Source organism: Periplaneta americana, chromosome 3 (assembly GCF_040183065.1).
Source record: "Periplaneta americana isolate PAMFEO1 chromosome 3, P.americana_PAMFEO1_priV1, whole genome shotgun sequence".
NCBI classification, from domain to species: Eukaryota; Metazoa; Arthropoda; class Insecta; order Blattodea; family Blattidae; genus Periplaneta; species Periplaneta americana.
In genome coordinates this window covers 120,179,518-120,203,212 of record NC_091119.1, presented here as the reverse complement: position 1 = coordinate 120,203,212, position 23,695 = coordinate 120,179,518, and the positions used below count along the sequence as shown (strand labels likewise).

The 23,695-nt window shown below is 34.8% G+C and overlaps 2 protein-coding genes across 6 annotated transcripts in view; one reads left to right on the top strand and one right to left on the bottom strand.

The window, feature by feature from the left end:
• IFT46 (intraflagellar transport 46) overlaps positions 1 to 14,073 on the top strand; it is a 47,083-nt gene extending 33,010 nt beyond the window's left edge. For 2 of the 5 annotated variants that reach the window (XM_069821459.1, XM_069821453.1), the window contains one exon: positions 1,601 to 1,728. Coding sequence is in view for 3 of the 5 variants with exons in the window: in XM_069821454.1 (XP_069677555.1) it covers positions 1,601 to 1,728; positions 7,275 to 7,408 (262 nt within the window). In the remaining 2 variants the exon portion in view is untranslated. Of the gene's footprint in view, positions 1 to 1,600; positions 1,729 to 6,776; positions 6,920 to 7,274; positions 7,594 to 9,354 lie in introns of those variants that run through there. The other 3 variants (XM_069821457.1, XM_069821454.1, XM_069821458.1) reach the window with 3 other exon arrangements.
• The window catches only part of LOC138696461 (protein BTG1-like), a 33,771-nt gene continuing 24,124 nt past the window's right edge, over positions 14,049 to 23,695 (bottom strand). Inside the window, exon 4 of the mRNA XM_069821460.1 lies at positions 14,049 to 15,272. Coding sequence (XP_069677561.1) covers positions 14,904 to 15,272 — 369 coding nt within the window. The 3' untranslated portion in view covers positions 14,049 to 14,903. The remainder of the gene's footprint in view (positions 15,273 to 23,695) is intronic.

Here is a 23,695-nt window from a genome sequence, read left to right as displayed (position 1 = left end):
CGGGTGCTTGCCCACTTGCAATGTAAATAAATACATACATACATACATACATACATACATACATACATACATCATCATCATCATCATCATGTTCTTCTGCGATAGCATCATACGAGAATACTTTAGGGAATGAACTAGTATGGCAGTCAGATGTATATGAATTGCCATTTTATGTCTTGAATATAACATCCCACAAATGACCTCCATTGGCATTGATGCATTGCTGGAAGTGCTCTCGGAAGTTTCTCATGATAAGTTGAATCATTTCATTGGGAATAGCATGACTCTTTCTTGGATTGTCATTTTCAAATCCCAAATAGTGTGTAACAGCCAGGAGAAAACTTTCTTTTGAGATAACCCCGAAGGAAATAGTCTGGGGCTGTCAGATCTGGAGACCTTGTAAGCCACGCAATATCTCCCAATCGCGAGATCACTTGATTTGGAAACAACTGGCACAGTGTAGTCATCATGTTATGGGCTGTGGGAGCTGTAGCCCCATCTTACTGGAAAAAGTTTGTGTTGAGATTATTCATTCTTAATAGTTTTGGAACAAAAAAGTTGTCTATCATGTTCCTATACCACTCAGTGTTGACAGTGAGTGGACGTTCTTAATCGTCTTAAAAAAAATAAGGTCCGACAATTCCAATGAAAACTGCAATAGTGCATCAGACTGACCTTTTGGCTGTGTAGAGGTTTCTCGTGAAGAAGTTGTGGGTTCCTATCTGCATAGTAACGAAGATTTTGCTTTTTCACGAATCTGCTAAGGCGAAGTTCACTTCATCAGACATTACCAGAGTAGACAAGATGGTCTCATCTTGCTGCAATCTTTCAAGAATTGAAGTCTAATCTATCTTCCGGCCGCAGCTCTTGACACACCTGTAATTTGTAAGGATGAAACTTTAAGTCAGACTTTACAATCCTATGCAGGGAAGTGTGAGACATGCGTAATGTCCTTGTATGGCGACGAACCGATCGCTGCAGACTTTGTTGCAGAGCCACATGGACACTGATATTTTCAGGCATACAAACGGTTTTCTGCAGTCCCTCATGTTTCATATTCACGACTGAAAGATTTGTTCTCCACTGATTTACCCATCTAGATATTGTCCTTATGTCCAGAATATGGCGATGACGTTTCTCACCATGTCGTAACTCATGCTGCGCGAAAATAACACCATTTCCATGAATGTATGCTTCCGTTGCTTTGACACGGATATCCTGCGACCAACGGTTCATGGCTAACAAAATGGCAGTAATAGTTGTTTTGTTTGGGAAAAACAATTGACGGAAGAATCCATTATTAACTGCATGATTATTTCCTGCGGCCTACCTTGTATAATGTCGTTTGTTCACTTATATCCTTGCAGTTCAGTCTGTGTTATTGATCCAAAATGCAACATGATTTGAAGTGTTACTAGTTTTATATAAAATCAACATAATATGTCATTTTTGGAATGTGATTTCAAGACCAGCGCCAGTTTATTTGATATATTTATATGAAATAAATCCGTCGTCTGTTAGAGTAAATATAGTGGACACATTGTACCATTGATATTATATTATGTGAAGTTTAAATTAAGCCCTATATTTCTTTTTTCAGAACCATGCCAGACATAGATAGTCTTATGCAAGAATGGCCTGCTGATGTGGAACAGCAACTACGAGAAACTGGTTTACCCATTGCAGACTTGGACTGTGACCTGCCCAGATATGTGGATATTGTATGCAGTAAGTATCTGGACCCTACAGTAGTGTAAACATGCATGTGGAAACCTTAAACACAACATTACAATCTTTTACTGGAGAGCTTATGATTCTGCCACGCAACGAAATAATAATAGTATATTATGAAACAAGTTTATAATGTTACAGTTCATTACATGACTAAATGTTATGGTTTCATAATTTTTAGAAATGTAATAATTGTATAACATTATAAACGTGTTTCATACGCAATTTTTTTCTATGGCAGCATTATAAAATAATTAATAAAGAAATAGCATTAGATTTGTAATGATTGAAGTTTGATTTCATGGTCTATGAAGAAATATTAATATGAAACTTTACGAGTACTTCTTCTTCTTCTGTCACTTCTGCTGCTAAGCGTCGAGTTCACCCCTCTCCGTCCATACTTTACAAGTATGCCAGCAGTGAATTCAGAGCACGACTATTAACATTGTGTAACAGAATTTTAGATGAAGAAAAGTCCCTGGATATTTGGCATAAGGCTGTAGTAGGCCTAATACCAATTTTTAAAAAAGAAGATGGGAATGACTGCGAAAATTACAGAGGTATTAGTCTTCTAAATTCAGGATATAAAATTTACACAAAACTTATATACATTTTATGAAACCAAATTAATGGAAGAACAAAATGGATTCCGGAAAGGTAGATCATGTGCTGATGGATACTTTACTCTAAAAATGATGATAGAAAAACGAAGAGAGTTTAATAGAGAGACACACATTTGGCTTTTATCGATTTTAAAAAGGCTTTTGATAAAGTTAATGGAAAAAAGTTATTTGAAATTCTGAAAGATGATTATGTTCCAAACTAATTAATAAATGCAACCTATAATTTATGTTGAGAAATTTATATTTCAGTATGTACTGGAAACAACCAAACTGAGTGGAAATCAATTAATCAAGGTGTTCGACAAGGTTTTAGCCTATCCCCATTATTATTTACTATATATATGTGGATCATATGATTAGAAACTGGAAAAGAACAAAACGTGGTAATTTGAACATCAGTAGAAATTTGAAGTTAGATATATTACTGTTTGCAGATGATGTAATATTATTAAAGATGACCTCTAACATCCTGTTTTCCAATTACAACTTATTTCTGAGGAATACGGGATGGAAATTTCAATTAACGAAAGTAAAGTAATGGAATTCATCAGAAAAAATCATTTCCGCAGCAAAATTTGCCTTTATAATAAACCTGTAGAACAGGTCTCATGTTTTAAATATTTGGGTTATCATTTGAGCTACGAACAAGAAAAAGATATTTCTACAAAACTGAATTACTTTAACTATGCAATGAATACCACTAATGACATTTTAAAACCTTCTCTTGTCTTGAAAAAATTAAATATTGACCCAATTTTAGAGAAAATTAAAAATTATAGACAGAAATGGAAATCTCATATACTCAGGATACCTAGAACAAGGATACCACGCCAAGCACTAAATTACTGCCCTTTAGGAAGAAGATCTTTGGGCTGTCCACTGAAATGATGGAGTGAGACCATAACAGGCCACCAGGCTTAATATGTGATAGGAAGAAGAAGGAGAAATGTATGAAGAAAGAGGTTGCTATGACAACAATGATATAGCATTGGCAAATTTTTCATAATGTTAACTTTATGATACAAGTTATGCCTTCTTAATAGAAGTCATGACTTTTTAGTTGTCATGGTAATATTTTTATGGCACTAATGTGATAATGTGGCATATTATGCACGATTTTCACTAACAATAAAGACTGTTTTTGTACTCCAGCATTATAAACAGTAAAATATTACCATAACAACTAAAACGTCATGACTTCTCTTATGACAGCATAACTTGTGCCATAAAGTTAACATTATGAAACGATTTGCCATAATAATAATAATAAAAAGTAAAGCGCCCAATGGGCAAAAGTCCATATGACTCTATCTAGAAGGTTGTTGAGATATACACTGTCACACTGTACACTACACTGACTCTAGTTTGTACAAAATTGAATCAGCGATACTGATCTCTTGTTACAATACAAGGCATGGTAATTGCCACACTGTTCACTACACAGAACACATATACATTTGTGACGGGCCTGGTGGAAATATTTCCTAGTGCAGATGTGATGGTGGAAACCATGGATCGCAAAACGTGTCACTACATGCCTCAGTTCATATTCTGCTCGCATCCATTCCTTATTTACCATGGCGTCAGTATTGTAGAAGTCCCTCTTCATTCAGAGCTCTCGTAGCAGTTCCTCACATGCTGGTGTAGATGGCAGTAGCATTCACAGTCTCAGGTCTTCAACCAAGAAAGTTTCCCTGGCTAAGACATATGCATATCTTGATAGAGAGAATTTTGAAACTCCTAGCACCCTTTTGCCATAATATTTAATACATCATTGTTGTCATAGCCACCTTTTTGTTTATAGAGCATGATATCAAACTATCCATGATGTTATTTCTTTATTAATTGTTTTATAATGCGGTTGTAAAAAAATAACGTATGAAACACCTTTATAATGTTATACAGTTATTGCATTCACCAAAATTAGGAAACTCGCTTTTCTCGTTCCCTAAAAATTGACTCATGCCATAAAGTATAACATTATGAACTTGTTTCAAAATATACTATTATAATGTTGATGTACAAAACAATAGATTTTCAGTATTTCAAGGTATCTCAAGTCCTTTAGAAATTTTTCTCTCTTCAAAGAAGTCATGTTCAATTATATCTAAAACATAGATGTTCCTCTTACACATGGACAAAAAGAATAAGGTTTTCCCTCCACTTGGATTAATCCTGCCAGCCTTTTATCTATAACTAGTTTCTTTAGTGAGTTTATTAATATGTCTACGTAATCCTATTCTAATAAAAATTCAGATAATTGAATAGTCATTTTTAAAAGGGCTTTATTCCAAAATTACAACAGTAATCAGACCTCCATAGAAATGGCCTTATTCCCGGAATAGGGCCTTTTAAAAAGTGCTGTGAATCAGTGGCATCTTGTGGCCTAGAATTTGTCTGGGGCTATTTGGAATGTAGTTTGCCATGTGTATACTAAAACTAAAAAGTAATTTCATTATTGCTCATAAAATTGCATTATCTTTACTTGTATAACAGTTCCACTCGCTTATTTTTCTGTTCAGCGAACTTCTGGATAGATAACCTTGTTGAACTCTTCAATTGTGGATATGTAGTCTTTTTCTATACTAAGCACTGACGCCGCATTTAATCTGTCCTGTCCCATGCTGTTCTTTAAACACGTTTTCACATATTTAACATTTTCACTATTTCTGAAAACGTTTCCTCTAAGTTATTGCCTCTAAAAAAAGAATACAGGACACTGGTAGAATGCATATCCTTAAATTCTTCACTATTGTAAAGAACGCACAGTTCCCTTCTCAGTTTCTTTTCTACTAGGAAAGGATAATATTTATACCTATACAAATCTTCTAGGAACTGTGATTTGAAGACACTGAATTTAGCAGGATCCATCAAGCTGAAGCACTCCAAATGCTAAGTAGTACCAAATCTTTCTTCTGCCTGGTTGATGATAATGTCACAACACTCGATAGCACAAGATACTTTACTTATGTTCCTTTTCCCTTTCTTGCGACCATTTATATCTCAGTGTCCCTAACTTGCATTCGAGTGAGCTGTTCCCTTATATCAGTGATAGCACTGCAAAACTTTTGAAGATGTTGCCTTATAGAAACTACTATGGTGATTTTCTTTTGCAGTATGTTGTAAAACATATCTATCAATGGCATTTGGTGAAACGTTTTCAAGAAAAAAAGGAATTCTTCATCTTCAAGATAATTAATTCACTCGCTTCTCTTATTGACAATGAGTCCCATCCAGCATCATTTCGAACTGTTTCAAAGCATTCTAATGCTTGTTTTCATAAACAGCGCTTACTGTCCTGCTTTGAAAATTCCAACTAATCTGGCTAGGACTTGGCAGTCATCAACCACAAACTCCTTGTAGTAAATCAGTTTTCTTACATGATGCAGAGAATTCTGAAATATTTGCAAAGAAAATTCTTATTGGTATGATGCTAGAGCAAACTTGTTGCATTAAGATGTTAAGTTGATGTGCATAGCAGTGTAAGAAATGAGCGAAGGTGTAAACATCTTACTAATTTCTAAACTCGATTCTGTGTCCCCCGCATAACAGATCGTAAGTTTAGGTCACTAACTTAACTTATATTTCAGGTTATACGGTTATAATGCTTGTAGAACATAGTGCGAAATCCTTTCAGCAGATCTATCATGTAATTGAACAAAGCTATGAAAACGCTCTACTACATTATTTGAGCCATGCACAAAACGGAGAACAATGACTGTGTCTTGTTTGAAATATTTGTGGTCTCATCAGCCTGCACTGATACAAACATGGCATTATTATTATCTGCCTCAAGAGCCTCCCTATATAGTGTACATCATAGCTTACATGCAATCAAGTAATTCATTCTGAATTCTCTGTTTAGTGAATCTTGTGATTTCTCATGGCCTTGAAGAGCAATTTCATGGCGACCACAAAATTTCAGACAGTCGATTTTCCTGCTTAGATTCTGTTTTTGTAAACAAGTTCATTATAACATGTAACTGCAATTTTGTGTTCTTCAGCTATCTGCAAGGTTATATCCGTATTGCCAAGAAATTAAATTTAAGTGAGTTTCCAATGTAAGAAGAACTCAGTTGATGGATTTAATTCTTTCTGAATGGTGTTTCAGGTCATTCACGCCATTAACAATCCAAGAAATATCACCAACAAACAATAAAAATAAACTATGATTTCTTCTTTTCACTAGCTTTAAGCTACTGCTTTCTATTGTATCACTCGGGGTTGAAAGATCGTGACTGCAATTTGTGTTTTTGTAATACAAACGAATGATTTGTCCTAACTGTTTAACATTAAGTTTCTCTAGGTCACCTAACCTTTGGGATGGATTTTGTAATAAGTCGATTTTATTCATAATTGTATTGATTATCACATGCGTTTTGAACTGTGCAGTCACACTGACACTATATTACACTATTCTAGCGAGATGCATACGCGAACGCGACAGAACTGAATCAGCCCCAACAGTTGTCCCCCTGCCGGCGCCTTCACTCGCAACATGAGTGTTTTAGGATCTAGCATCTCCGTGCACCTCCGCGCAGGTGAAGTACAAACCATGACTATAAAGAGAACGAGACTTCCTCTATATTTGAGAGTTGTACGTAAATATCTGAAATAATATATTACGCAAATTTTCATGCGGGGCTGAGCCCCGAAAGCCCCAAAGGACGAGACGCCCCCACGCTGTGAATATTATGAAGCTTGTATACATCTTAATAACTGCGTGGAATAATGTAATTTCTTAATAGAAAGTCCTTTCAGAAATGATTGATTCAATTATAATTTACTTGCTTTAGAGCATAATGGATTTGGATATCTCTAATAAAAATACAGACTAAAAATCATATGTGTAAAATAGCATTAAATGTTATTATAGATATGTACCTGCTTCATTTCTTGAAATTGTGACTGTGTTGGCAGGTTTGTTTGACATCCCAGTCTATGAATCCAGAATCCAGTCTCTTCATGTACTTTTCATGCTGTATTCTGCTGTCAAGAATTCTCAGTACATTAATTCCACTTCAAACAGAAACATCAGCACTGAAGAGCAGTGACCTAGTCAAGTTAGTGCACTTCAAAGATTGTGCTCCTGAACATAATTTTAAGAAAAGAAAAAGTGCGTTAACAAATACTTCTGAAACTTTATGAACCTAAATAAAGTTAATATATCCCACCTAATATAATTATTTGTAACACAATGAGTAATAATTTATTAAAATCTTATTGAAGTTGATCACTATTATTGATTTTTCTGTTATTTTTGTTGAAACATGCAACAATGCTGAAAAATTACTAGTAATCCTCAAAAATTTTTTTAAACATACAGTAAAACCCTATTTTAACGTTCCTGTTTTTAAGGAATTCTATTAGTCCCTGCCAAATTACCATAATAATTTAATTCCTGTTTTTAAAGAAATCCGGTTTAAGGAAAATCCTGTTTTTATGGAGTTCTTTTCAAGTGAATTTTGTGATAATGAAGCTCGAAATATCGACTCGACTTTCAATAATCAATAGTACTGGTATTTTGATAGCACATCTCAATCAATAGTAATGCAGTGTCATGCAGCTGCGTTATTCTTTATATTATTTTGTGTTGCTTTCACAGAGTGGTTCTTTTGTTCTTGTGAGTTGTGTGGATCCTGTTTTCAAGCTTTTTGATAATTCATGCATCATTATAATAGCAACTAAATAAAAGAAATTAACTATTACATAGAAAGTTGAAATAATAAGGGATGTCGAGGCTAGTCCTTTAACACTATCGGAATGGCAAAAAAGCATGGTTTACCAACTACTTCATTACAGTTTTGAATTTCATAAGTGACATCAATAAGACATCACTCTTGAGGCAACTAAGCCAGGAGATATTGGGATAGGGTAGCCGGTTCCTTTTCCCCTCCATTGCATACATCACTGACTAGTAATATATTACATTTATCAGACTTCAGATGTATACAAACAATTGTTCTTCCTCCGACACCATCAAATGAGATGTACTGCCTGATGACAGATGTAAATATTAGCCAGAACTTCACTCAGAGGTAATACTTCATTATAGGGAATAATGAAGAAGAAAGAAGAAATTTTCAGTGCCGAGTTTCAGTGTGTTTGGGTTCAATCAAATGGAAAAATTTCCATGCCTCACTATTTGAAGAGTTAGAAAGTATTATAATGAAATAGTTCGACACACAGAAAAGTGGAAATGCATCTATTGACGGGTGTATTTTGAGGCGAAAATGCGGTAAAAATTGGACTCAATACTTCGAATGCTTAATTCGATAAATTTAAGAAAAGACAATGTACCGTACCAAAACCTGAGTAGTGAAAGTGCTGGCTTCAACTCTAAAACCGTGAGTTCTGAAAAGAAAACACACTTGCAAGTCTTCTAGAAAGGTATGAGCCAAGATATATTTTCAGTGCTCACAAGACTGATATTTGTTATAATTTGCTTCCCAATAAAGCCTGAGCTGTGCGTGAAGAAAAATGCCAGGAAGGAAAAATCTGAAGAAAGATTCACTGCATGTTATGTGTAAATAGTGACAGGAATGAAAAATCGTCTTACTTAATAATTGGCAAATTTAGAAGTCACAGGTGCTTAAAAAATATACATTGCCCCAGTTACTGGATGACTTTGAAAAATTTTTATTTAATTTCTAAGGAGCTTGGATACTAAGATGGGGACAAAAGGTAGAAAGGTTGCACTGGTGATTGATAAATACCCATCATATCTTACAGATACATCCTTTCTGAGGCATGTTAAGGTTACATTTCTACTTGCAAATTGCACAGTCACCTGCAACCCCTAGATCTTGGCATACTTCACTTGGTGGAGTCAAAATGCAGGAGATCTCTTGTTCAAAGGGCAGTTTCATTTCTTGAGAAAAAGAAAGAAATGAAGTTAAATATTCTTCAGGTAATACACATGTTTGTGGCTGCATGGAATCAAGTTACAGCACAATCAATCAGAAATGTTTTGCCTGAACTGGATTTGGATTGATTGCAGGTGAAGAAGAAGATGGTGAAAATGTTGCTGATGAATACTGGAATGCTGTTGTTGTGAAGGTGATGGTGATGAACCTACTTTCGAAAACTGTTTCTTCCGACAGTATCATAATCTCTGCACCTTAGATTGATGTGGATGATTTGTGTGAACTGCAAAAGGCTGAATGCAAGGTAAGGTCGAGGATAAAGAAGAGGAGTCTGCTATTGTAACTTTGCTACTGCTGTGGAGGATCTTATGTGGCCATGAGGTACTTCTCTTCCTTCAGCATCAACCAAATGGAATGCAAACTCCTGACTCTAGGGCATGCCAGAAAGAAATGATGCATGACGAAATTACGTCACAACCTCCTTGCTCAAAATATACGACTACCAAATAGCTTTATGATAACAGAAAGAATCTAGTAGGCTGCAAACGGAAATGAGACAGGCAAAATTAAAACTTCGCCAACTTTCATGTTGCCATTCCCGGGCTCCAGCAAGCTTCTCTTAATTGTGAATGTGAGCTTTTGAATAGCACCCTACCACCCAAAAAGGGAAACATATATTCGATCTAGTGATTAGAAAACTACTTCACTTGTATTTCTGAACTCATGAACATGCAAGTATTTGTAGAGAATAAGTAAAATGTAACTATTTTCTATTAAGAATTTCTATTCCAAGACAGTTGGCAGCTTTTCCTTGTAATCGCTACGTCCACTTATCGTCGAGGTTGAAAATGATGGAAAGGATTGCTGGTAAGGCTTAAGAATTAAAACTCATTTTTATGATGCAAAACTATTTTCTATGTTACACCAACAAATGGTATACAATATAATGTTATACTTTTAATATAGAATTGTTATAATATATCCTCTAATCTGATCAACAGACAAAACAAAATATAGATTAAACTTCTATTTTGAATCACTTCACCTCTCCCCCCCTCCCCTTAGAGAACGTAAAGATAATATTACAATATCAGAACAATTTACATACACAAGGAACATAATTGGCAACAGAGCTGTTCACAATAGTATACTTCACGTGTTGTTTAGGTAGGCAAGCAGTGTGCCCAAACAATGTATATATAAGAAAGCGATTCATGTGAGAGTGCGACATTTCAACTGATCAAAGCAAAGCCTCTTTTTTTCTCTGGAATATAACAGCGTGTATGGTTGGAGCTAAGCTCGAAATCAAAAGAATTAATACCGATACTATAAAGGAGAGCATATTTCCAATTACAGAGCTTATAGATTACTCAAATTTAAAAATGCAATAAAATTAATCTTATACGCGCGTGCGCATGCACGCGCGCCCACACACACACACACACACACACACACACGCACACGCACACGCACACGCACACGCACACGCACACGCGCGCGCGCGAGGAGCTCAGACACAAATGGCACAACTCCATCTGAAATATTTCTGTGAAAAATGGGTGCTTCTACAGGTGAATAGTTTAGAGAATGTTCAGTAAACAAGTGCTAACATTTGTGCACTGCACAGTGGTCCAAAACGCGAATCTGGCAGGACAAAATTAACTTTGATGATCCTCGTGAAAGTGCATTTTATGAGACAGTATTGTAAACATACCAAACCTTCATAATCTCTAATCTAAACTATATAAACTGTAATAAACAGCGGTATACCAGCACCATGTTACTGTGAAGTTGGACCTGCAGGCAATTGACCTTGCATGTAATGCGAGACAATTATTTAGTGTGAAGGACTAAATGTTAAAGTTCTATTGCCAGTTTTGGCTTAAGATATGTAGCATGTTTTATCATAATAATGAATGTAATATAGAAACTCGTGTGTACATGTTGATTACAGACAATCATTAAAGAAAAATAAAATAGTTTATTTATTACAATATTGAAATAGATTTTAAAAAGAAGAGATCAGAACGAATTGACGAAACCTTTTTTATATCTTATAAGAACCCTTTAAATTCAAAACACTTAAGATGCTAGATGTGGCAACCTACAGGTTTGTAAAATATCTATATACCATTCTTTACAAGACTGTCAACAGTCGCAGGCCTTGCTACTGAGATATAATTGAAATAAATATACTGTAGTAGTAGTAGTAGTAGTAGTAATAATAATAATAATAATAATAATAATAATAATAATAATTGTATGAAGAAGTTGAACTTAGAAGTTCTCATTATTTATAATTCCTGCATGTAATTTATTCATATAATATCAAAATAGATATTAATTTCTTTCAGGTGAGATTATGTCGTGCAGAGAGAAAAGTGATTTACAAAAAAATAGATTACAATGTTGCTACTTCTAAAGTTGAAGACACAATAAACTAAATCTGATTATCGGAAGTTCTGAAAACCGTAGAGCAGGAACTAGCATACGTTTTTATTAAAATACCACCCAAGTTTGGTTATATTGTAAAGTACAATTTTCTGATATCATAAAATTATAGAAACCACTTTATGCCATTAAGCCTACTGCCTATTCTTCAAAAGTAAGAAGACCACATCTGTTCATGAAGGTAGTAACAAAACTAAGCATAGAGTGACAGAATCCCTTATTAGAGAAACTTCGAAAGAAGAATTGTGTTTCGCAAGTCAGTTGGCTTTGAGGAAAAAATGTACTGTATGCTACCTTTAACTCATGTACAAAGTTTCATAAAAATCTATTAGACAGGAAAGAAATTATTAACTTTGTTTATCATAATCAGAGTTTGGACCAAAAATATATTCTATCTGTAATTTCTGTACAAAATTTCATAGATATAGAAGTCATCAATTTTGTCTGATGCACCACCTATAAAAGGGTAGTTCCTCATACAAGAGTTTGTGTACGAAAAATATATGCTACCAATAATTTCTGTAAGAAGTTTCATAAAAACCTGTTACATAAGAGAGAAGTTATTAATTTTTTTTAAATGCACCCCCTACAAAGGGATAGTTCCTCTTATACAAATGTAATCATTGTTTGTATATAAAAAAAAAAAAACATAAATAAATAAAATATATGCTAATATTCTACCTATAACTCCTGTACAGTTTCATAAAAATCTGTTAGATAGGAGAGAAGTCTAAATGCAACCCCTATAAAGGGAAGTTCGACTGACATAATCGTAATCAGAGTTAATACACTAGATATACATGCTACCTGTAACTTCTATACAAAATTTCATAAATATCTGTTAGATAGAGAAGTTACTAATTTTGTCCAGCTAAATTTGCGTTTTGATCTACTGTGCACTGTAATAATTTACGTATTTCCTTGTAGCATTGAAAAATATGATTTTATTAATATGAATATTAAGGGGAACAAGCTCTTTAATATATTTTTGTAATTTCAATTATTTTTTGTGTGTGTAGGTTTTAAAATAACTATCAATTTAAATTTGTTAAAATTTTATATTGTTGATTTATTAATTTACTTATTATAATACAACATTATTACAAAAAATCAATCGAACATCGAGAAAAATATCCCCTTTTCAATGTGGTTTTGATCCCAAATCAATAGCCTGTCTCCTTTTCTCATTACGTTTTTTCTTAATTAATGTAATTTTCATAATTTTTTATCTACAAAATTGTATTTATCTACGAATTATTATAGATACCAAAACTGATTAAGATTTATTTCTTTTTGTTATTACCTTAAGTGTAAATTAAGGAAAGTTAATAGAAAATCTGAACTTCTTTCTTATGCTTTCAAAACATATACTTTTCTTTAAGCTTTTTAACTTATTTAAGTTATCTGAAATTTTTATAATTATAAGTTGACAATGTAATATTATAAATATAATATTGTTAGGATTTGTCCGATATTCTTGCTACAATACATGTCAGTAACTCCATTTTCATGAAAGTAGAGTTACACCATTTGTACTCTGAGCCCCTCACATGTACAGCCAAGAGATTACAAAAATAAATATGTTTCCAAACTTGATATACAACTGCCCACGGTCAAAACTGGGAGAGTATGTGATTTTGAATGAACTGAGACACAGACTTCACCAACAGCTCCTAAGAGATCATCATAATTAAAACACTAACATTGGATTATCACATAGAAAACATGCGCAACTCCAAACTTGCAAACTGACATCCATTATAGTGAATGTATAGATAATAATAAGACAAAGAATTTTAACACTATGAACATGTTATGCACAAGCAAAATGATGGTGTAACACTGAGAAGTTAATTAACATCCAGAATTACATTTCTTAAAAAAAATAATAATAAGCAAATTCTTTCAAGTAACACCTCTTGCATATGACACCAAAATGACTTTTATACGACTAATAATAATAATTGTTACACAAATGGCAGTACACATGCATTTTAATTTTTTTAATTCGTCCCTGTACTTGAAAGAACTTACAAGTGATCAAAATCTGTAACTATATAAAAGTAACTTAGTAAAGTAATGCACAAAATATCTGGCCAAAGGTAAAGTACAGAAGCTGAAAGAGTCTGGAATGTAAATGCTGCTACTTTTCAGCTTTTGATGCAGCAACTGCTAGGGGTATTTACTCAGGTCCCTATAATCATATTCAGTAGAATGGCCACATATGGAACAAAGACTTGAGACAATAAAAACATTAAAAAACTGATATTTTTCTGTGTTATATTATGTTAACATAAACATATTGTTGCGATATTATATATTTCGACTATTTTCCTTCTGCATGCAAAAGATACTTTAGTGACATGATAAACGGATTAAAAAAAAAAAAAGAAAGAAAGAAAGATTGCAAGACCACTTATTAAATCTATCGGAAATATGGCTTATCAAAGACCATCCACAGACTGTGCCATTTACCGAAAAAGTAATCACAGCCACGAAAAAGACAAAATAGTTTCGCCTTCTGTGCTGTGTTACTTGTGGCAACTTCAAGTGGATATATTTTAAACAGGATGCTGAACTTAAAATTTAAGAAAGAATGACCTAATTAAAAAAAAAGTGTGGTTATAAAAAACATACGACACCCTGGAATCTAGCTTTACCTCTAGCAGAAGTTCATTCCATTTGTGCATATAAGCAATTTATATAGACGCTGATGCTCAAGAATAATAAAAGTGTAACATCAAATATGATGTCATAACCAGTTACATGATTCATTGCCCACTGCACTCAGGTTCACAGTTTATTCTGAAAACTTCGTACATATAACTTTGTAAAAGAATAAAGTAAGCTGCTGTACACATTCATCACTTGCATGATTACCTTTGGTTTCTGATTATAGAAAAAAAATTATCTGAATAAAATTTTGTGAACACACATAGTGCTACGATGCAGCAGCAACAACAGTGATTATTTCTTGCTATGATTTTGACAGATGGTATGAATAATGTAAAATGAACCAAGTTCATTGCAATTCAGGTACTAGTAAAAACTGAAGCTTTTTAATCCAAAATTCCATTCTCAATCTTGTATTCACGTCCACATTTGACAGACTCTTATGAGTGTGACATGAGATCCTTAAATGACTCATGATACACTTATAAGTACCTGCATTTGAACACTTTTGAATGATGACAATAGGCTTGGTACATATTACATGCCAATTAACTGCCAACTAAACCTTGAGTGTAGCCTTGTGGTGATGGTGGTGGTGGTTGTTGTTTTGGTTGTGTTGGTGATGGTGGTGGTTCTGCCAGTGGTAGCGATGAGGAGGCACATGTCCACCCCACTTCCCGCTAGGAAGTGACCTGAGCAATGGATGGTGATGGTATGGAGGTGGAGATGGTGGCAGCCAATGGTGAGGAATCAAACTGTACCACGACTGAAGAGGAGGTGGGAAGCTGAGGCTCCCACTGTGACCCCCCCAGTTCTTATTAGGCCGAGGACCAGACTTGTTCTGTTTAGGACTACTGCCACCACCACCATGTTTCCTGCCACCGCTGCCTCCATTATGATGCTGGTTGCTTGTACTTAATGGAGTCATCTACATAACACAGAAAACACAAACCTTACTATCTGTGACAAAAATTAACAGTGTACATAAAGTAACATAAATTTTATCAGTAATAACAATATTCTTCACCTGACATAATTAGGAACATTAAATCCAGACGTTTGAGATGGGCAGGGCATGTAGCACGTATGGGCGAATCCAGAAATGCATATAGAGTGTTAGTTGGGAGACCGGAGGGAAAAAGACCTTTAGGGAGGCCGAGACGTAGATGGGAGGATAATATTAAAATGGATTTGAGGGAGGTGGGGTATGATGATAGAGACTGGATTAATCTTGCACAGGATAGGGACCGCTGGCGGGCTTATGTGAGGGCAGCAATGAACCTTTGGGTTCCTTAAAAGCCATTTGTAAGTAAGTAAGTAATAACAATGATTTATTTTAGCTGGCAGAGTTAGGGCCACAAGGCCTTCTCTTCTTCTCAACCAGCAAAAAGTATACATACATATTGAATGAACTTATTTACGTGTATACAAGAGCTACTTATGAATTATTGTTGTTTAGTCAGCTGCCCAAAGACAGATTTGAAGCTCATAAGTGATACCAGTAAGGTATCACTCATAAGGCAATCAAGCCAGGAGATAATGGGGTAGGGTGGCCAGTTCCTTTCCCCCTCCATTGCATACATCGCTGACTGGTAACATGTTACACTAATCAGACTTCAGATGTATACAAACATTGTTCTTTCTGAGACACTTCGTCAAGTGAGAGTACTGCCTGATAAAAGATAATAGAGGTATATCATCCAGAATCTTAATCAGAGGTGTTTACTTACGAATTAAACAATAAAATACTATGAACTATTAATGAAAAATGAAACACAAAGTAGCAAAATTAAAGTAGTATACATAGAATGTTAATATATTTCAAATAATGCTAGATAATAGGAAGAAATTATAATGAGAATTGAGAAATACAGCATTATCAGGATGAATGTCTAAAGAACGAAATTACTATGTAGTCAGCAACTGTTAACGTCAGTATAATTTAACTCGGGAATTGCAGAAACAGTACATGTCAATACACCACACATAGTGACATGTGCTGTTTCTGCAATCTCCGATTCAATTAGAATGAATTGCTAAGAAAGTTATTCTTTAAGCTATTTTTAAAAGTGTTTATTTCTTGCAGCTCCTAATACTTTGTGACAAGGAATTTCATTGACCAAGATGTTCTTTGAAGGGGTGCCACAGATAAGTGATCTGATGTTTAAATGTTTAATGTTAGAGTATAGATAAGAGAAATGAGACGAAAGGTAATTCGGTGTGCAGAATTGGAAAGAGTAAAGACAAAAGTGTAAAGTTCTACATTCCTAGAGTCGAAACCACGAAAGATTTAAAGATGGTCATATGTGATCATACAGCTGAATATTACATAATATGTATCTGATACACATATTCTGAACTTAACAGAACATCACAATAATCGAAGTGCAATAAGTTTTAGTTGCTGGGGCAATACGTTTCTTAAACAATTGAAACAAGGAATGAAGGAACAGACTTTTTTTTATTGTTTCTTTGACATGACAATTCCAAGTTAGATTATTATCGAAAAAGAAACCAAGATTTTTTTTACAACAGGTGAACAGGGGATTTGTATGTTATTAAGATTGCTGTTATTAAGAGAGTTAACTAAACATTTATGTCTCAATAATTATAGCTTGAGTCATACTTGGATTAACCCCTTAACTGATGGCCATTTAAATCCCCACGTCACTATACTAAAAGCCAGGTTATGAACCGACTAAACAGGAAGTAGTTGGGAGGGCGAGAGGAAAGTGCGGGTTAGAGCGGTAGCCTGTGCAGCGATGACTTGAGTGTTGGGGTTTGGAGGGGAAAAGAAGAACGGAGCTTTTCATTGGACCTCACGTGAAAATGTCGACTGCTAACGAAAATCTGCAGTACCACGTGCATTACGAGTCGCATTTTGTATCAGCGTCATTAGCTCGTGCTTTCTTGAAAACAGTAATTTTAATTACTAATATTGTTGATAGTGTTATCGAGAACTATATATAGTAGTTATTTTAAACATATTGGTGACAAATGCTGAACACGCTTTGAATCTCGTGCCACTATGTGGCAACAGAGCTAGAAAGAGAGCAACAGAAAGTTGCTTCCGGTTTAGTCGGTTCATAACGTGGCTTTTAGTATAGTACATTGGCAAATAGAGATTTAAACTCAGTGTAGGATATAGAAAAATGTTTGTATCTCTTATAAATTTCAATATTTTTTTCATGGAATAAAAAGTGATGTGTTACGGGACATTTTCCACTTTAAATTAATTAAACATTGCTCTTCTATGTGACAGAGTAACGAGTATATATCGCAAAATAGTTTTCAATTCTTTTCTAAAAGACCCTCTGATGTATATAAAGTCATTTGCTTAGAGTGACAGAGTGAGAGAGACACTGTGAGTGTGCTGTATGAGAGGAGTTTGAGACAAGATTTCTTTCACTGACCTGACACGGTCTTGGTATTTAGCCTATCAGTTCTAGCTACTCTTTCCCAAATATCTGCTTATATTCCACTGTATCATAAAGCCCACGATCATAGCTGCGTATGCATGTGTTTCTCAGCTCCAAAGTGGTAAATGTGTGCTTGCAGAAAATTTGACAGCAAAAGATGTGGAAGAAGTTTAGATGCCAACAGTGATTTCGATTATAACTTCAGTGATGAAGACACTGAAGAACCAATAAATGCATCCTGTGACAGTGATGATGACATGCTGAGGAGTGAGGAAACACTATGAAGAGCGAAATGGCAGTAACATGGTACATCACTCTTTTGCAGATCCTTTTAATGGGCTTCAATCAGACACAGGGATAAATAGTAATAGCCAACCAGTAGACATATTTGTTCACTTTTTCAATGATGAGTTGGTCAAATTGATAACAGCAGAGACAAATTCCTATCGTAACAGTGAAAGAAGAACTTGTCTCAAAGAAGAAATTACCAAAAAAGTAGACTTCATTCGTGGAAAGACATTACAAGAGATGACATACTGCATTTCTTTGGCTTGATAATACTTATGGGGTTAATTCGCAAGCTAATATTAAAATGTATTGATTTACTCATGAAATGCTTGCCACACTTTTTTTTTTTTTTGGAAAATGTATATCTGAAAATAAATTCAGGTCAATTTTGAAATTTCTCCACTTCACAAGCCAGGACGCAGAGGGAAACAATGCGCAAAATACTACTGGTTTTTGACCACCTAATAAATAAATTCAAAGACGCATACCATCCTGGTCACAAAATTACTGTGTATGAAAGTCTAATGTTATGGAAGAGCTGACTTGGCTGGAAGCAATTTATTCGGACCAAATGGGCTAGGTTTGGTATAAAAACATTTGACTTGTGTGAAAGTGGGACTGTACCTCTACAATGGTATTGTATATACAGGAGAATACACAGACAATACAGGTAATAAAGATTTGGAACTTTCTGGCTCAATAATAATGCACCTTGCAGACACGCTGCTGGGTCACGGAAGAACAACTGGTACAGTTCACCTAATGCATGTCGGACAGTATGCACAAATCGAATTGGTTTACTGAAGGTCATTCGTACTAAAGTCTTCAAGAGAGGAGAAATGGAGGTAAAGCAACTCCCTCTCCTAACATATGTTGTGTGGTGTGATAAGAGGAAGGTGTCAATTCTATCAAACTGCCATGCCATGGTAAATATGATAGAAATAGGAAAGGAGAACCCACAGTTCAAACCTGACGTAGTGCACGAATACAATATGAATATGGAGGTGTGGACTTGATGGACCAAGAGACATAGGCATATCCATCTATGTGTAAAACAAAAGGTACAAGAAATTGTTTTTGCACATAATGGATATTACTCTATACAACAGCCTCGCCATATAGAAAATCCTGAATCCAAGGAAAAAGATGCCTTACTGGAACTTTCGACTGGCTGTTGCCCGTGCACTAATTCAAAAGCACTACACTGAACGCCCCATCCATACAGGTGGGAAAAACTTGCTTGGGCAAGACCTGGCCTGTATAAACAAAAATAGTTGTTTCACTTCCTAAAAAACCGGAAATACATCAAACATAAATAAAGAAATATGAACAAAAAAAGGCATGTGGTAGGGACTAGTATTTCGTCCACAAACCACCTGCGTTAACAACTGCCCTTATTCTGTGCAACATGGAATCCACAAGATTAAGGAACAGGACTCCAACTCTGGTTGCTCTCAATGCACCTATGCAGCCCAGGGCAGTGATTTGTTGACAAGAGTTGTTGTGTGTCTGTCATATTCAAGTGTAATACCGAGATAGATTATTTACAGATAGGGGTATTGCTTGGTAAACAGGGGAGGGTTTATTATTTATTAAGTTCGAGCATATAATGTAAAAGATGTTGCCATGACGTAAAAGACATTGGGAGCTATCACGTTGCACTTCCTTTTGACATGGAAATCGAAACAATGGTGAAGTTTGTCTGAAAAGTCTTATGCATTATGTGTAGGTAGGTTGTGAAGACATTGCAGAAGTGACAAGAAAACATATTATTTATTTAATCTGACGGAGTTAAGGCATCAGGCCTTCTCTTCCATACCACTAGAAGACAAATAGGCATATACAAAAAACAAATGCACAGAGAAGAAGTAAATAAGAAACAAATAAAATTACAAATATAAATAAAAAAAAACATGCAAAAAAGAGGGGAATAAAAAAATACAAGTAGATAAATAAGATTACAATGGGTACAAAAATGCTAATGCAATTTATATTGACTGCCTAATATATAAGTGATTACAGAAAATGACTAAATATTTAGAATATTGTGAAAGTATCAGTAGAAAGTCTGGCAATATGGAGTGTTAACTTTCTAAATATATTTCACTGGTTATGATGTTAGCCTACTAAAGGTTACAGTGGATGTGTTTTCTGACGAATATGTCAGAACCAGTTTGTAAGTCAAAGTACAGTAAAATCTCTTGTATCCAACACCCAAATAACCGACAATATCAAAACGGCACTTTCGGCAAAAAAAAAAAAAAAAAGTCATTTATACGAAAGAGTTGGACAAAGATGTGAGTGGTTTTCATGGATCGCACATGCTGCATATTGTGTTTATTCTTTATATTGTTCATGCGTGAAAACAGACAGACACCCCGTTATATCCCTGGGATAGATTGAACAGCACCTGTAATTTGCCACTTGGGCCTTGCAAACAATGCGCAATTTACCACTTGAACTCGCCTATTTTGAGGGAGTGTTGAATGAGTTTAAATAGGAAAATGTGAAATTCTCTGTTCCTACAGCATGTAAAAGTTTCATTCGTGAAATAGATAGCATCACTGCTACTACCGCTAAGAGCAAGAGGAACATCCTCACACTGAAGCAAAAGCTTGAATTACTCGAGAAAAATGAGAGAGAGGAGTTAGTAGATCCAAATTAATGGACGAATATAAAGTTGAAAGTTCAACTTTATACGATATAAAGAAACAAGGCAGTCAACTCCAATGATTCATAAGTAACACTGAACCTACGAAAGTTGCGGAAAATCGGAAAACTGTACATCAGTCTCACTGTGAAGAATTGGATCATGTTCTATAAGAGTGGTTCGAAATTAAAAGATCTAAGGGAATGTGCTTTCTGGGTCAGTGCTACAAGAAAAGTGAAAGGGATTGCACCTGAAAATGAAACTGCAAGGTGAGTGTAAATTTTCCGTTGGGTGGTGTAACAGATTCAAAGAGAGACATGGAATCCAAAAACTACACTTGTCCAGTGAACAAAGGAGTGCTGATGAATTGTCTGCAGACCAGTTTATTCATCAGTTCCAGAAAATTGTGTGGAAGAAATATATAACACCGACAAGACTGGTTTATTATGGAGGTGTCTTCCTACAACACTGGTGTGTGCGATGGAAACCTTATCTAAGGGCTTCAAACAAAACGATGATCGTGTAACTGTTATGTATGCTGAAATGCGACAGGTACAAAGTGACAAAGTGTTGGGAAAATACTGGAATCCAAGGAGCTTCAAAAACGTAAAGAATCTCCCTGTCCATTATCATCACAAACAAATGCATGGATGGATTGCCACAGCCTGGGTCGTCAGTGTTGCCACATTAGGAAGTTCGCGCGAATTAAGTCAACATTCGAACTGAAAATTAGTGTATTTTTGTGTTAAGTGATGTGTTTTAGTAAAGAAAATCCACACAGTTTTATGTCATTCAATTATCCGGCAAAATCTCGTATCCGAAACTTTCCTGGTCCTATTGGTGCCAGTTAAGAGCGATTCTACTGTAGTTTGATTTTTCAACCGAATTCATCAGAACTGCTGCAATGGTTGATGAAAGATTGATCAGATTAGTGTTTGAAACTAGGAGTCTGTAGGATATGAAGGAGAAAAAAACGTACCACAACTGTGGTATTTCTCATAAGTAGTAGTGCTAATCATTAAGTTCCACTTTATTTATTAATTTATTTACATTTTATATCATGTGTGTACAATGTCACAAAGAATTGTTTTATCCGTATCATGGACTTGAGCAAGTCATTTCATATCTGCTGTTCTTATATCTATATATGAGCAATGAACTGGACATTAATGGATAATTCTAGCTTATGAACTGTAAACATTATTCTGTATGCTAACCGAAACATTACTAACTTAAGTCTAACCACAATAAAATGTATTTTAATAAATATTGTAATATATTTGATGCTCATGTATTGCGTAAATCTACATTAACACCAATCATTATAAAACTTCATTTGGAATTTATTTCCATTTCCAACTAGTAAGTCTATACAAAATTGCAATGTCAGGTTCGTATAACCTGTGTGCTTTGAAGTGGGGGAGGAAAAAAAATTCTGTTGTGGATCAACTGATTGACTGATTTCACGAAGGCTGGATCTGGGATGGATCCTTGCACAAAAGCTGTTTAGAAAGAATAATGCTGAAACTGATAAAGAGAAAAAAAAATTGGCTGGGTCACTGGCTAAGAAGAAACTACCTACTGAAGGATGCACTGGAAGGAATAGTGAATTGGACAAAAGTTCAGAACAGAAGAAAATATCAGATGTTAGACAATGGCTTCATTGCCAAATGCAAGGCACTAGACAACAACAACATTAAGATAGGTATATGGATCATATGCGGAGACTAAGAGGATGGCAGAAAATAGGAAAGATTGGAGAATGCTGGGTTTGCAGTGAAAGATCTCCCCATGGGCAGAAAAATATGGATGAATGCCGGCCACATGTAGAATGTTCTAGTTCCGATTTGCAAGCACAAGTGCAGTGTTGGCGCAGCTTATAACAGCATTAAATTCAATGACATTTTAAGCACTGTCAGTAATTCAGCACTCTTGCATATCTGGCACCCCTCTATGCAAGAAAAGGCTGGGCTAGCAAGAATGTACTGTACTTAAAACGAATTTGTCTATATATATATATATATATATATATATATATATATATATATATATATATATTTTTACAATGCAATTTCTTATACAGTAATTATAAAAAATACTTCTGTTAAATACTAAACAGGCCGAAAAGTCATTCTGAGAATTTGAGCAATTTTAATCCTGTCAAATGTTTCATTTTCACTTCAAGACAATTTCAGAACAATACAATTGAGCTTCTATTATCATCAATTTATTCCACGGAACTGCTTTGGTTAGCAAGGCAACAATAAACAAATCATTACGTCTACATTACAGTAACAGTTTGTTCTGAAAATAAAACTTCATTATCATCATCATCATCATCATCATTACGGCATAAGCCTTGTGGCTCGTTCCGTCTTCAAGAAAACTGATCCGACCATCTCATCCATGGCCTGCCGACATTTCTTCTACCTACAGGTTTATACTTATTTATTATTTGTGGTATACGATCTTCATCCATTCTTTGTATATGATCTTGCCATCTTTGTCTGTATTCAATGATTGTTTGATTTAGACTCTGAATTTCCAATTCCTTTCTAATATCTTCATTTCTCTTTTTGTCTATGAGTCTATAACCTGCCACCTGTCTCAAAAATTTCATCTCAGCAGCCTCTATTTTCTTCTGTTGTGAGACAGTCAAGACCCAACTTTCACACCCATAAAGCAAGGTTGGGATCGCCATTACTTTGTAAAGTTTTAACAGTGTTGCTCTATTAAAATTTTTAAAAGTTCTTTTTATTGTACCACATAGTGTTTGGAATTTGTTTAATTTATTTTGCACATCTCTATTGCCGGTATATGACACAATGTAACCAAGATAATTAAAATAACTTTGTTGTTGGATGGGCTTATTATTTATGCAAATTTTTGCTCTTAACAGATCTCTTCCTTTAAGAGCCATTATTTTCATTTTTTCATATGTGAGATTTGAAGATTATATTCACTTGTAATATTATTTAATTCATGTATGGCTCT